The 15,616-nt window shown below is 48.1% G+C and overlaps 1 protein-coding gene across 1 annotated transcript in view; it reads right to left on the reverse strand.

Annotated features, from left to right (window-relative positions):
* Positions 1-15,616, reverse strand: part of LOC142564195 (putative cytochrome P450 301a1, mitochondrial) — a 208,962-nt gene that overhangs the window by 84,999 nt on the left and 108,347 nt on the right. Inside the window, exon 4 of the mRNA XM_075675099.1 lies at positions 10,905-11,106. Coding sequence (XP_075531214.1) covers positions 10,905-11,106 — 202 coding nt within the window. The remainder of the gene's footprint in view (positions 1-10,904; positions 11,107-15,616) is intronic.

Genomic DNA, 15,616 nt, shown 5'->3' on the forward strand with positions numbered 1-15,616 from the left:
AGACACACAGGTCGACCTGAGCTAGCGCGTTCTAGTCTGCTACTTTGCAATAGGGAGGAGGGAAGGGGAGTGAAAGTACTGGAATGGGTGGTGATGATTAGAGAAGTGGTGAGTGCTCATGTATATTAGACAGTGGCCCTGCTAGAGCCGCTCATATAGCTTGGTTTCCTGCAGAAACTTCAAGAACGCTTTGGTTGCTCGCATTGAAGTTGCAGTGTCAGGCCATGGGCCGAGGATAGCTTCCTCCGAGAGTGGTTGTTGCCTGCCAACTCTGGCTAGGGAACTTTCCAACGTCCTGCGCTCCAGTATATATGCTGGGAAATCGCACAGTATGTGTTCAAGCGTTTCAGGCATCTGGCAGTGCTCACAATCAGGCCTGTTTGACTGGCCGATAAAGTGAGCGTAGCTAAGGGTTAAAGCAACGCCCAGCCGAATCCTGTGCAGCAGTGACGTTTTGCTCGGCGTAACCATCTGGAGCAAAGAATTTGCCGTCTCGGTCGATCATATATAGGCGTCTGTGGATGTTGTCATCGCGGGCTCTGTATGCATGTAATGTCCTGCATGAGTGCCTTGATCATAGAGTTGGTGTCAAGTCGCGAGTAGGCAATCCGTATTTCATCAGAGGATTAGAAGGCCGATCTTGCCCCACTGTCAGCGAGTTCATTGCCAATCACACCACAATGACTAGGCACCCATCTAAAGCTGATCACGTCGCCAGCTAACTCGGCACTGTGATGAATTTCGGCGATTTGCAGCACGAGCAAGTAATACGGTCTTTTCTTTAAAAAGCGTTTTAGCGCCTGTAGTGCTGATTTGGCATCGCAGAACACCGTCCATTTATGAGGTGTCTACGTTCTCATAAAACGGACAGCCTCCGTATTCAAAGTAATTTGTCATGAACAAAATCGGTATGCCTCTCCGCTTCTTCCGCATTCTTGAACACTGCAGCCCTGACAAACTGGTCACCCTCAGTGTAACGTTTTTTTTTTTTTTCTGTATCGCATCCAGATCGTGAAAGCGCTCTCCTTAATGAGTTGTGGTGTAAGTTTCTGAGATAAGAAGTTGAGATAGACAAGATACGGGGCGTAGACAAGGAGAAGTGACGTCGCGTTGTCATCACAATGTTATCCGGAGGTGCTGCATTGTCAGTCGCTTGTGCACCAGGCCACTGCACTGGCTAGAGTTCAACAAATCGTGGCGTTTCTTCGAACTTTATCACGCAACCATTTGACCATTGCAAGAGAGAAATGATGGGTCACTTGTGACCTTGAGATAGGAAGTCAAATTTAACAAACAAAATTTTCCAAAAGTAGTTTCTAAAAGAGAACAAATATTGATGCGCGCGTGTTCTTTGGCGCCCACTATCGCAAAACAAGGCCAGGCCTAGACAGAGGTTTAGAAGGACACATTGCGCCGAAATATTACGCAAGGAGCCTGCTTGGCTTACGGCTCGGGTTTAGGTTTTCGTAAACGAAAACGTAAACATTTATTATGCCAAGTGTTTCGAGAGTGTAACTCTCTTCGTTAAGGTCAGCTCAAAGTTTGAATGTATGCGCGGTGTTCTATCGCAGGGCCGCAGTGCTTGTGGGGCAGCAATTTCTCTCACCCTGGAACACATTTCAGGAGAGAGCGGCAGCTTCCCCCAGTTGCTTTCAGCAGGCTTCTGCACTGGAACCAGTTACGGTAACTTACTCGCGTGGCATAATTGTTTCAGCGCAATGTTCGCTTCTGCATGAGCGTGGCCGGCGTGGGACCATAGTCGGCAGAGAGCCAGCGGAGCGGATATCTAAAAACGCCATCGCCCCGAGGGATATCGAGTTGCCGTCGAAAGCAAGTGTTTAGAGAACTTAGCATGGGCGTGGAAGCAGCGGGCGGTTGCGGCCAGCGTCGCCTTTATTACGCGAACGCGGTCGTGCTGCGACGAGCGCCTGCAACGCCGTAACACTTGCAACATGCATATATATATATATATATATATATATATATATATATATATATATATATATATATATATATATATATTGTAGCGAAGCACTTTGAGCAGTAAGCGTTCGCGGCTAGAGCGATGGCGCAGCGAGAGGTAGTAGAGCCGATCGATCATCGAAACAAGGTTTTTTCTCTCTCGTCGTCGTCTTTCTCATTCCTTGCCACAGGCCCACTGCTCCTTATTGTACAGTACAGTTATCTCCCCCGCCGAAACGAAAGCCGTCCCGGCGAACTACGGGTACGACAACACAGGCGGATAATAGTAGAGCTTGAGACGCTGGATATGCACAATTTCGCGTCCTCGTCGGCGATGATCGAAACGTCGCTCGAGGGGTTCCACGATATAGTTAACTGGTGACGTTTGGTTGATGACGCGGTATGGGCCCTGGTACTTCGACGCGAGTTTCGGTGACAGTCCAGGGGTAGAGGCTGGAACACAAAGCCACACTAGTGAGCCAGGAGCATAGGATACAGGAGCATTGGAAGTTTCTTGATGGTGCTTCTGGCGTTGCTGGTCTTCTGAGGTAATTATATGGGAAAGCTTGCGACACTCTTCTGCGTGTGCAGCAGCTTCGGATAGGGTTGTTGTTTCCGTGGTGTCAGGGTGGTACGGAAGGATAGTATCCATTGTGGAAAAAGGTTCGCGTCCGTACAGGAGAAAGAACGGCGAAAATTCCGTGGTGGTCTGCGTGGCGGTGTTGTAAGCGTAGGTCAGAAAAGGTAGAACATGGTCCCGTGTGGTTTGGTCGGATGCAACGTACATGGCCAGCATGTCACCAAGAGTGCGATTAAAGCGCTAGGTCATGCCATTAGTCTGCGGATGATACGCAGTAGTGGTGCGATGAATGATGCGGCATTCTTTGAGGAGAGCCTCGATGGCGTCGGAGAGGAAGACGGGGCCTCTGTCACTGAGTAATTCCCTGGCATCTCCGTGGCGAAGGATGACGTGGCGCAGGAGAAACCAGGCGACGCCACGTGCAGGAGCGCTGGACAAAGGGCACGTTTCTGCATAGCCTCTAAGATGGTCGATGGCCACGATTACCGAGCGCCGCCGCCAAATGCCGCGGAACACTTTGAGTAGCAAGCGTTCGCGACTAGAACGATGGAGCAGCGATATAGTGTAGCCGATCGAGCACCGAAACAAGGTTCTTTCTCTCTCGTTGTCGTTGTCTCTTTCCTAGCCACAGCCCACAGCCCCACTGCTCCTTATTTTACAGTACAATATATATATATATATATATATATATACCCCAGTCCATGCAAACTGTTCCCGGTTCTTTTCCACTTCTTCTGCTTACCTCTTTGCCCGTGTTAGAGTTCGAGCTTGCGCTTCGTTACATTCTGCCGCATTGCGTTTTTTAAGCTTGGGTCACACGATCAGATTTGTCAGTGGACGCTGACCTTGAGAAGAGACACGTGGACGGCTTTCTCAGGTGCAAGCATACTTTTGTTCCACAGTACAAACACGCCAGTCTAGGATTTCTAGCCCAGGTTTTCTGTGATCATAAAGGGACGCTCGATTTGGCACATACTTTCTTGCCCGGTGAGCTACTCAATCACTAGAAACATGCATAATCTCCTGCCTGGTACTGTGACACGGTGAAGTTCCGGCGGCTGTAATGACGGTTTTGAACTGTTTTTGCTTTCGCAGCGCTCTTGCGAGAGACTAGTCTAATACTGCGGCATGCCATGTGTCGCGCAACGGGGCGGTATGCCAGAGAAGGCACGACGCATACCTACACAGATTTGAATAGGTGGTCAGCAGCAATCGAGATGTAGTGATTAGGAGCAGTCGTGTGAAAATTAGTACCAGGAGCTGTAATAGGTGTTAGTTGCCCAGGATGGCATCCCGTAAAGCGCTTGTATCGCTCGTGCAATTTCGCAGCTTGCGATGTAAGAGCGAACTATCTTAAATATGATTGGCCACCAGAAGCGCTCTTCTACATTTAAAGCGAAGCTCTGTAGTACTCAGGTACTCTTAGGGTACTTCAGGCACTTTACTGGGGCTATCATTGTATCTATATACGTGTAAGTTTAACCGTTTTCCCGCTTTCCTAGGTCACTGGATAGTCAGTGGACGAATGGGCAGCGCATCGGGCTGCTTTCTGAGGTAACAAAGTGCCAAACCATCAATCTAACACGGGTCACTGAGTATGTGGAAATGTGTACATAAATGTGGCGCTTCTAACGAAAATCTCTCTCGCCCTCAAGGGTTACTGTAGGCGCGGGACTGGGTAGGTACCGCTGTTCAAGGAAACTCCTTTACGCCGACTTGGAGTACGGGTACGTGCAAGTTGGTCTGTGCTGTTTTGTGAACTTCTTTTATGTAAACTTCATTCACTGGGTATGTTGCACTAGTTCTGTGCGGCTCTTTTGTAAGCGTCTTTGACGCCAGCTTGGGTTATTAGGTGTGCGCTACTGAAAATGCGCTGCTCTTCAATGACGAGAAAGATGCTTTAACATTCTCCAACGCTGAGCAGAATGTAACCCACGTCATGAACGCTCCTCAAGGACAGCAACCCCACGCATAATCAGGCAGTGCCACAAGTGCACAATGCCACTTTTCAGTGAACGCCTTTCTCGCCAACACTTTAGAGAGCTCCGCCATGAATGTACTGGGTATGTTTCGTTCTTCACCGAACCCCTCGCCAACTTGAGTCATTCAGTATGTGCTATTGAGTGTGTGGAAAGCGACGCAACAATTTTTAGCGTCCGCAGGCACCGGTGCGCCAAGTTTGTCGTCTCGGCAGCGCCACTAAATGGCGCAGCGCGTCTAGAAAGAAACAAAAGAGAGGAGGCCGGTTGCCGCGCGACGCGTTCTCCTCGCTCGCACGGATCATCGGGATATGGATTTCGGAGGCCGCGCACAGGCTTCGCTTCGACGCCACTAGATGGCGACGAGTATTATAAAAAAACGAGAAAGACAAATCGTGCTGCAGTACGCGTCCGACACCTCCCTCGCTTCGACAGCGGCGATACGCTGTGCCGATATTGATCAATGCTAACGCATTTCGGTCGTCCATCATCGTGTGATAGGTTCTCCGGTAAAGCACATGACAGGAGCGTGGGAGAAGACCTGGCGATATCGCAATGCATGCCTCGCTTAGGTACTGACGACAATATGATTTATTGACATACACATTGAAACGGGGAGGTAAATAGTTATGTCGCCCGCTTGAGTTATTCAGGTATGCATGATTTTTATCCTATAATTTTGTCTACAGGTCTTTAACTTTGTTATCTTCTTCTGAAAACATCTATGTCTACCTTGTAGCGATACCTATGGGTGCAACGGGTGCGGTCATATCACTATCTTCCCTGCTTTTTTCCACAAATACTTTAAACATATCTTGCTTCTCTCGACTGATGACAGGCTGATGTTTCCATGCACTTGAAATCCAAGCGCTTGTGGAGGGTGCACGTTACCTAATGCTCTTCCTAAGCACCTCACCTTCGCATTCCATTAAATTTGGCTGAGTGGTGTGCGATTTTTTGATGAGCATACACATGCTTCATCTTGTTTCGCGGCCATAAAGCTCCCGGCAAGTTGCCACAATGCTCTCTCCCCGCGAAAGTATTGCAAAAGCTACAGCGCTTGCCTTTGTTTTCTCACACTAAAGTCGGGAAGTAGAGGAAGGTGGCAGCGATTGGGTAGACCGGGATGCTCTGCCCCTTGTCGTCAACCACGCAGTGACGAAACAAGTGAACGACAACTTTACCACTTCGCTCGTGGCAGCTCCCCTACAGGGTAGGGGAGCGGCTGAATGCGACGTGACAAAGCATGCGTCATTTGGGGTCTCTACAGGAAAGACTACTGTTACACGTGGCAACAGTTGAGAACTAAGCGGGACAATGTTATATTCAAGGTGCGGTACGGTACGTTTGTGATATTTCTGAAAAATAAACATCGTGCAAGTTTGTCCTTTGGAGAACTGACGCATGGCATGCCCACAAAAAAACTTTAGTGAAACACCGCTCCGTCAAGAGTGCAGCGTCACAACGCAAGCGGCCGCTCAGCAAATGAACACTTCTGTAGCCGCCACAATAGCATAGAGGCTATGGCGTGGGTCGAGGTCGCTGGTGCGATGACGACCATGGTGGCTGCATTTTGTTGAGTGTTAAATTCAAAAACTCTCGTTGACTTCGATTTCGGTCACATTGCAGAACCTCAGACGGTGAAAATTAATGCAGAGTCCCCAACTACGGCATGACTGATAATCATAGTTTGGTTTAGGCCTGTGAATCACCACAAGGTAATTAAAGTTTAACATATCTGCCACAACTAGATGCGCTGTGTGAGGTAATGACAGTGCTAACCTTCCCGCAGGTTATTAAGAATGGCTCACAACACCTCCCCAAGCAAACACGTCTAGTTTTGTGTTCTGTGTGCTACGTGATCAAACACAAGAGGTGCGCGTAAGTGGAATACCACCTCAACACTGTCATATTGCACCACGCGCTAAATAAAAACATTACCATCAACATAACCTCCAACTCCTGTAAATTAATGCAAACACCACAAAAAGCGTCCCATACCACAATTCCCCCAGTGCGTTGGATCGGCATATTTTTTCCGCGTTGTTTCGCTGACCTATGTGTCCTCGCTGAGGTGTGTTGTGGTTGGCATAAAGAACACCAGGCCGCAACGAAAGAGGGATGATTATAACGTTCTCTTCATCTCGCATCTTATTTTCCCAGAGAAGAAAGCAGAGAGTTGCGCGGCAGAAAAGCCGGTGTCGTCGGCGGCGTTGGCGGTGAGTGAAAAATCCCGGAAGGCAATTCATAAATAAAACAACTTGCAAGATGGATCAGGGTCTGCGGAGTGTGAGACGGAGACGCTACCATACAGCCATGAGTTCAACGGTTCAAAGCGCGAAGAAAGCCTATAGTGAACGCGGTGTTGCCTTAGAAACGTGCCGTAGAAAGTTATACTGCGGCGTATATCGGTTAATGTGAGCATGTAAACTACAGAGGTCGCAGTTAAACGAGTAGCGAAATACGCTTCCGCTACATTTCTTCTGCGCTTGGCGCACACGCAGAGCCATCTTGTGGCAAACACAGAAGACGCCCTCCTTGCAAGGTAGGGCGCTGCCCCGACAGGTGGCGCGCTGCTCGCCCGCTTCTCCCCTTCGTATCGTTTGAGCGCATTGGGGCCGTGTGGGGCCGGTGCCAGGATGTCCCAACACGCTTGCGTTTAATAAGTTTTCTCGCTCTCTCCCCTTCCAACTTCCAGGGTGCGCCACTCAAACCCTCGTGTATAGGCGACGCGGCTCCTCTCCGCTCACAGCGCGATTCCTAGGTGCAGCGTCCGATGCGGGACGCCTCTGACTTGATCGCTGTGCCGTAGCGCGTCTGGTGGGAAAGCGTCCCCTGCGATGTGTGCCGTGCTGCTGGCGAGGAGTCATGGGTCTGCGTGATGCTCCAAAGAGAGGGAGAGGACGATCCCGTCCAGGCGTCAGCCCCATAATCGCGTCCACCTTCATGGAATGTCGCGGTCCGGCTGTCCGTGCCGATCACGACGTTTGGCTCGCGTAGATTGTTTCTCCCTCCGAGACACCGAGTTTTTTGGTTCGTTGCACTTGCTCAGGCGCACGTTTCGTCTTTGTGTGACTCATGAGCATGCCGAGCGAATGAGTGGGCGGTGCGAACGGGATACGATAACGCCATCGCGTTCCACTCTTGAAGGCGAACATTTAGCGTCCTCCATTTTTTTTCTTTCTGGGGATTTTTAACTGTTGTGTTTATTTTTTTGATAATCCATTAACCAGTTTAAATTATGAGGTTTTACGTGCCAGAACCACCTTCTGATTATGAGGCACGCCGTAGTGGAGGACACCGGAAATTTCAAACACGTGGGGTTGTTTAACGTGCACCTAAATCTAAGTACACGGGTGTTTTCGCATTTCGCCCCCATCGAAATGCGGCCGCCGTGGCCGGCATTCGATCCCCCGACCTCGTGCTCAGCAGCTCAACACCATAGTCTCTGAGCAACCACAGCGAGTCATTAAGCAGTTTTAGCGCTGCTCTTGCAGCAGTAAATGCATGTGCACATTCATACCTCTTAGCTTTCGTCAAGGTATGTGGCATTCTAAGGCTGCGTTTATTGTGGTAGCTGTCACCTCTGAGTACGCTTGTGCTGAGCAGAATTACTTAACAGTACCCCGTTCTGTTGTTTGTGATTGACACTTCACGGCCTCAAAAACGTGATTATCTTTGCGAAGGCAGCATGGATGATGAGTTGTCAATAATGCACACCGATATCAAACTAGCAACACGACTCCGTACTTTTACTATTTGAAAGAAAAGGGTGTGGTTTATTGACATATTTACACTGTGCAGCCACGAGTGCATTCTGTCGGACAAACTTAGCTTTCTTTCTTTCTCTCTGCGCTCGCACAGCGCAACCGCTCTCGCGGGTTTTTGTCTAGCAATAAAAGTGCATGCGTGTCATTAGGTAGAAGTATATGACGCCGGCAGTAAACTTATCGGAGTGGTGCTGGCAGCCTACTGCACTGGTCCCACTGAATCAGTGTACCCACGAATTCCAGAAAATGTGGCCAGAGTTTGTTCGCCGGCTTGACTGACGATTTCTTCCACACCGCTCAAACAAACATTTTTTTATCCATAAACAACGGAGCCTGTCGCATACATACGGTTCATGACAAGGCGGCTTCAGCAGGAAGGGCGTCTTTACCGCCCAGTGCATCCTTTTTAAACTCCATACAATCAGTACCTTTGTTGATTTTGAAAGCTGCGTACCCAGCTAGGTAATACAAAGCCGTTTTTTCTGGTAATGGAGCATTGTATGTATGTTCATAAGGTTAAGTGCACAGTTCATGGAAGGGGATAGCCTTTAGTTCATCCCAAACTTGCTCCTTCAATATCATTTTTTTTTCAAGGACCTCGCACCGCTTTTCGCCAAGCTTTGAAAGGCATTGAGCAAAACAAGATCGTCATGTTTCTCGCAATTACCCTTTACAGCCAGTTTTACAGGCGTGTAAAGGGATAGTAGTCCGAACATTGGTCAAACTTCTTGTCATGCTAACACACATGCTACACACTCCCTGACCTGCACTGGTCAGAACTGAGCAGTTCTTGTGGTACAAACTATTGCCACTTTTTTCAGCTTTCGTGGAAGCAACACATCAGCATCATTGCGTGTGCATCCACGGCAGAAAGGCATGTTGTGCGCGATTTGCAAAACTGATTGTACATCTTCCATTTTACAGATTGGGGCGTCAACAGGCGACTTGTGCAGAAGTTTTCCGCAGCCGGAAACGAATTACGTCAAGTTCGACATTCTTGAGAACAGAGTAAACACGTCTCTGCTTTCCTGTTTTATGAAACACGAGTTGTCGGTGAATCAGAAGTTCTTCCAAGATCGCCACGGTCCAGTTTTTCGGCTTCCTCAGTGACGAGGAATTCTCAATACGTCAGTAAAGCTAATGGCCTCTGTGATAGATGTAACCTCCTCCACGTGCATTTCACTGGGCTCACAGAGCACTGGCACCCAATGGCTGATGGCTCCTGTACCTCTTCTTCAGTAATTTCCGCCTTTTGCGCACAACAGACAGGCAGCTTGGCAAGTTTGAACACTGCGTTGGCACAGCATCGGCTTTTAGTGCCCATGATCCGCGCTCTATCTCTATGACGTTCCCGTTGATAATGTGCGGGCACGTTTGCACAATATATGCAAGCTGAAAGAGGACATCGCAAATTTTATACGTTTTCCCAAGCAGCTTGTCTACGCGGGGAATGCCGCGCACTCACTTTTGAAGAAGCTCGCGGCCACTTGGAGGGGCAAGAAAGTGCCCTTTTTCTTAATTTGTCCTGTACCCACTTGCACAACCGGGCACAAAACGAGTCGGCATGCTGAACGGATGGATGTCAGCGCATCTTACCGCACGATAAATCACTGAGCTTCCTGGCACTAGAATACTTGCACGCTTCACAATTGCCCACAAAAAGCGATGGACTAGTCACATCGGACCTTGTTCCTTATCCCAGCGTCCTTCCTTAGGCAGATGTCACAGCGCAAAGAGAACACGCATTGCGCTAGACACAAGCAGGATTCAGGGGCGTAGAGAATAAGAGGGTTCACGCCACGAACTCCGCGAAAAGTGGCGCAAGCTTCGACAGCAACGCCCTCTCACCGCCTAGGGACAAGTCGCGCCCGCCTCTGCAAGTGCAGTTTCGAAAGTAAGTATACTTAAAAACGTTCGTCTTGCCAAGGTATGTTTCTAGGCGTTGCTAGGCGTTGAACAACGCCGGCGGTGCCAGCGTTGCTGGAGCGCATCCAGTTTTGCGCTAAATAATTGTGGTACTTTTTTACGCTTAATAAACAAAACTAGAAGAAAGCGTGCGCGCCTCTCTATATTAGCACTGGAATTTTAAAAAGACATACGCGACGATGCAATGCCTTTTTATTGAATAATGGTGTCCGCGTAAATATTTTAGAGATCCTCTCGAACCCAGGCATGCGGCAACCGCTCCTTACGTAAGGACAGGCGAAGGGAGGTTTCAGAGTACGCTCGCTTCCTCCATCGGTCATTCGCTGCAAGGGGGCCTCACGTAAGGTTATGAAGTGGTCGAAGGAAAGGAACGTTTATTTGTTTGGTCCTAAAGTAAATTAGAAACTGTTTTCGCCCGACGCATTTTGCATTAGAAGTCTATATATACTCCATGACATAAAATAATTATGCAGGCGACAGTGACATGTCTCACAGTACATGTTATCATTGGCTCCATCTCGAAGAGGCATATGCTGCCTGTTGCCTTTCACATTATCTTGTCAGCGTGTAGTTGGTGTATTAAATGAGCGGATATATTGGAAGTGCAAAAATATAAACGAATTACGCATGCACGCATAATAGAAAGAGACTAATAAAAACAAATGCGCACTAGGTAACGGTACTTACGCGACTAAGTAATCCCCAGTGCGTCGAAAACGCCTAATCATGGGCGTTGGGAAGTAACGATAGTAAGGAAATCGCGTCACCAGTTTGTCCATGTCAGAAAATAGTGCGACGATTCCGTTCATAATTCCAGCTGCGTCTGAGTCGGGTGACAGTGGATTGTCAAGCAGACCTAGTCTCTGGTCCAGAGAAACAAGCATGACAGCTGTAAAACAAAAGAAATAATAATATAAAAAGTTTGTCCAATATGACGGCTGGTTTTATTTTTTTATTTACGAATGTCATGTTCCTATATTCTACGCAGTTTGATTCATCGATGCCTATATGGCCTATTCTGAACATTTTACCGTCTTGTGGGAACTACACACGCTCTACCATACGTAGACACCTGAATTTTTGCACACGACAACAGTATACTTACCACCCGTGCACAGACTCCCTACGCGATTTTTCGAGGAATAGCATAATATATTCAAGCGAAGCTTGCATTCCCTAACAAGTGACGTTGTCGTGGTCCGCAAAAAGACCTAGTTGCTCCCAGAGCAAAGCAGCTTCTAAAAAGGGCGGTTTGATCAGTTGACAGCTGCGCCGGCGCCGGAGCGCGAGTCATTAGGAAGGATTCCAGCTGCATAGGCGCGCGCTCACGCCACGCGCGCTAACGCCGGAGAGGGGAAGGGCAGGAAAGGGTATCGCGTGTGCTGCGCCGGCTTCGTTTCTGTTCAGTGTCAGAAAAGGATGGGAAGGCCACGTGTTGTGCGCTCCCCCGAGGAGCAGGTAGCGTTTGACGAACGGCAGCGAGAACTCGCCCGAGAAACGGCTTGCCGTCGGCGCACCGATCGACCCGTCCGAGCCCAGACAATTCGACAGCGACGAGATGATCCCGAGCTGAGGGTGCTGGAGGCCGAAGCAATCGGGTATCGTTACTTGTGGGTTACTTAAGCGTGACAAAGGTCAGGTTCACGAAGGGCAAGCTTCGCCTACCCAATTTTTCGGTAGGGGAAAGGTTGGTAATTGGTAATGCATCCTTATCTGTTTCTCTTACGATATTCAAATATATGCCTCAGTCGATATGTTCCGCTTCATTTTTTTCTTGAGCTTAAATTGCGTTTGCAGATAAATGTAAGCAACCGAAATTTATCTGTTTTCCAGTACGATTCAAAGCCGATAGGCGGAATGCATATAAGCTGTTTTTCACAAATGAAATCATCTAATAGTACTACTACTACTGGTGTCTATTAGTGTTAATATTATTACTGCATTCACTGCCGCCACTACTGTTGTTGCCGGAACTGATCCTGCTTGTACTCTTATTGCCCACCGCTACAGCTGGAAACAACTACTTACATTAATGCTTTCGAGCTCTTTCCAAAGCATAAAAACATTGGAGGCGCAGAAATCTCCCCGAAGGGTCAGTAGCAGTTTCTTGCTATTCTCTGTCAAGCTCCCTGAACCCCGCGCAAGAGTAATATAGTAAGTACGTTGTCATCAAAATTTAAGGTGACACTTTCGTTTCTTTAAGGATATAGCATGCATAGTCACCTTGGGCGGGAGCGCCGCCAGTAGCGGCCCTCGTTTTCGCGCACAAAACCGGACACCTCGTCGTCGCAGTAGCGCTCTTAGGGCTTGCCATAGGCGATCTTTTTGTGCATGTCTAGGAGGCTTGCTCCTATACTATTGTCCAGTAATTTTCTTCCTTGTCGGTCACATTCGCTGGCTATCGTAGTAGCATAAAAAGGACTGCTATAGAAGCCTTGCATTCTTTAGTACCAAGGGGCGCATCCCGGAGCTCCTGGTCCTTGCGATCGATCCCGTGAGGCACACCTGTTTTCGTCGCTCTTGGTGGAAACCACACTGCGCTGCGCTGATTTAGATCATCATCTGCCTACGTCCACCGCAGCATGCCCAGCGATCTCCAATTACCTTTGTCTTGCGCTCGCTGGTTCGAAATTGCGCCTGAGAATTTCGTAATTTAATCACCCCACCTTGTTCTCTGTCGTCCTTGAGTGCACTTCATTGCCTACCAAAATATCGGAGTTCTTCCTCCGAAAGTAGAGTACAAAGTTACCTAGCAAGAAAGCAGTCAGGCAAGGGACACAACTTCGCCCATACTTAATGCTTAGAAGAAGTGCAGCTATTAGACTGGGAAGGGTCAGCAGTGAGGGTTAGCAGCGAATGTCTCAACAACATTCGGTTTCCAAATGACATTGTCCTGTTCAGCAACACGGTGGATAAACTACGACAAATAATTCATGACTTTAACCGAAAAAGTGAAAAAATTGGGCTTAAGATTATTATGGCAGAAGTCAAAGGTAATGTATTTCAAGCAACGAGAACTGATGATCCCCAGTCAGCCTCTATAGTCTGTGCAGTAGTACGCTTATCTAAGTGATCACAGTGGAGCGTGATTACGAGAATAATTTACAAAAGAAAAAAGTGGGTTGGAGTGCATGCGGCAGGTATTACAAAATCCTGACTAGGGGCTTGCCACTGTCATTGAATAAAAAAGTGTACAATCGTTCCATTCTACTGGGGCTAACATACGGGGCTGAAAATCGGAGGTTAACAAAGAACTCTAGAACGAGTTAAGGATTGCGAAAGGTCCATGGCACAAAAATGTTAGGCCTAACATTAACAGACGAACAGAGAGCGGTGAAGACGAGAGAGCAAACGGGTGATGGTAGTCTACTTGATACTAAGAGAAAAAAAATGGAGCTGGGTAGACCATGTAACGCGTAGGGCAGATTACCCGTAAAATCATTACAGTTAGAGAATGAGCGCAATAAATACATATACCTACTCAAAATTTTTATTCGCCATTGCGAATGTGTTAGGCTGCAGACGTTTAGTTGCTGCGTCGTACGCTTACATATTGAGAAAGATCTGCGTCTACAACGCGCGGGCCATGTTGTTGACTGCGTTTGTCCCTGTGAAAAATTAAGAGCCTCTGGCATAAGTTAGTTCATTTATTGGTCATCAAATGTTGGATTATTACCACAGCGTGGTACCCACACTGACTAAAATTAGGCGATTAGAGCGGCATTATGCAAAGATTTGTCGACGGCACACCCATTCCTGTTTTTGATAATTTAGCTTCCGTCTTGACGCCAGCTGCACAAAAACGTGAAAACCACATTTAGCTTAATGTTTCGGGTCACTCAGTGCTTTAAGAAGTAAGTAAAGGTCACTTTGCCATCGCTGTTTCGCAGAACCGTAACACAACTTTGCACTGTGTAGGTCAGATTAAAGTGTTATTGCGATAGCAATTATACGGACCGTCCAGGCGAATTTCAGCCGACGGCGTCGCCGTGCGGTTCGGTATGAAGTCCAAGAGCGATGAGTTCGTGGCCACGCGCTGTATGTTTCAGGTGAGAAGGGAAGCACGCGAAGGATAGCCGAGAAGGCTTGGTGCGGCAACGTCATTACGCGCATGAGGGAGGAAAGTGGGGAGGGTGCGCGGGACTTTTTCCTCCCGCAAGGGGTGAGCGGGGAGATGTGCGTGGGCTAGGAGACCAGGAATCCGGGCAAGGTGTGATTCCCAAAAGGGGCTTTAGTGTTTCCGCTTCTACTCTGGCCGCTGCTGCGCATGGCGCGATTGAGTGCCGCCGTGCGCGTCCCAGTTTGTAGTTTGAATTGGGTTCCAAACTTTATCAGGCCCGAAATAGCTGACGGCTTCGTCTGTGCTGTGTTCTCGCGCGCATAGTTTGCGTTGAAGCTGGAGGCCGCCACGAAGGGGATTTGCGTTCACCTCTGCTGCCAATCTTCATCACTCCAGTGTTCTGACAGTGAGTCAGCACACTGGAGGAGTCAGAACAGTCTTCGAGTCAGGTGTGTTCATGTTTGATCGTGCGCGCGTGACGCCATGCTTGTTAATGTAGTAAGCGAATGTTTACTGCACCTTACACAGCTAATAAAATTGCTACAGTTATTGAGTATAGATGTCTAACAATTTGCTCTCAGAGTCAATGATTCTTCCTTTGGGCGAAGCTTCGACATTTAAAAAAAATATATTTTCAGACTAGTCACGCGTTTGGAATAGTAGGACGCTAGAAGCTCACATCAAGAAAAAAAATTGGCTGAGTAAGCTTTAGTTGATCTCTACGTAATCCGAAGTAGTGATTAACTTGTGAACAACAGTGGTATGAATAACGGAAATGTTGTGTAGTGAATGGTCCAACAGTGGTATGAATAACGGAAATGTTGTGTAGTGAATGGTTATGTATATATTATACGCTGCAAGCTGTTTATATTGATAAGTAATGCGGAATGGTTATAGTGTTAAGATATAAGATGGAAAGCAAACTAGAGACATTAGCACATACGTAGTGCACTTACCCAGACACATCTGTGGCACATTCTATCCGACTCAGCATTCCGTCTGGACTATCCGGAATTTAGTTAACTGCTCTCTGCCGACTATAGCTTGGAGTATCTTTCACGAATACATTTGGTTGCCGCATTTGAATGACGGACAGAATTGCTTGTGACAGTGGCGGCAGCGCGGAAACAATCGAACATGCTGTCTGTTATTTCCCTCGCTACAACTCCCAGTGACAGTCCCTCGTGACTGCGATGGCACGCCTTTTTGGGCAGACGATCTTGGAGAGCCGGCTGATAGGGTGTTTGCACCGAAAGGCGATACAGGGGCTACTGAAGCGCCCCCAGTCAAGCGCTTTGGTTGAACCAGTGTGCGACTTTATGTGTTCGCGTTTTTTTAA

The sequence above is a fragment of the Dermacentor variabilis genome, chromosome 11, assembly GCF_050947875.1.
Source record: "Dermacentor variabilis isolate Ectoservices chromosome 11, ASM5094787v1, whole genome shotgun sequence".
NCBI classification, from domain to species: Eukaryota; Metazoa; Arthropoda; class Arachnida; order Ixodida; family Ixodidae; genus Dermacentor; species Dermacentor variabilis.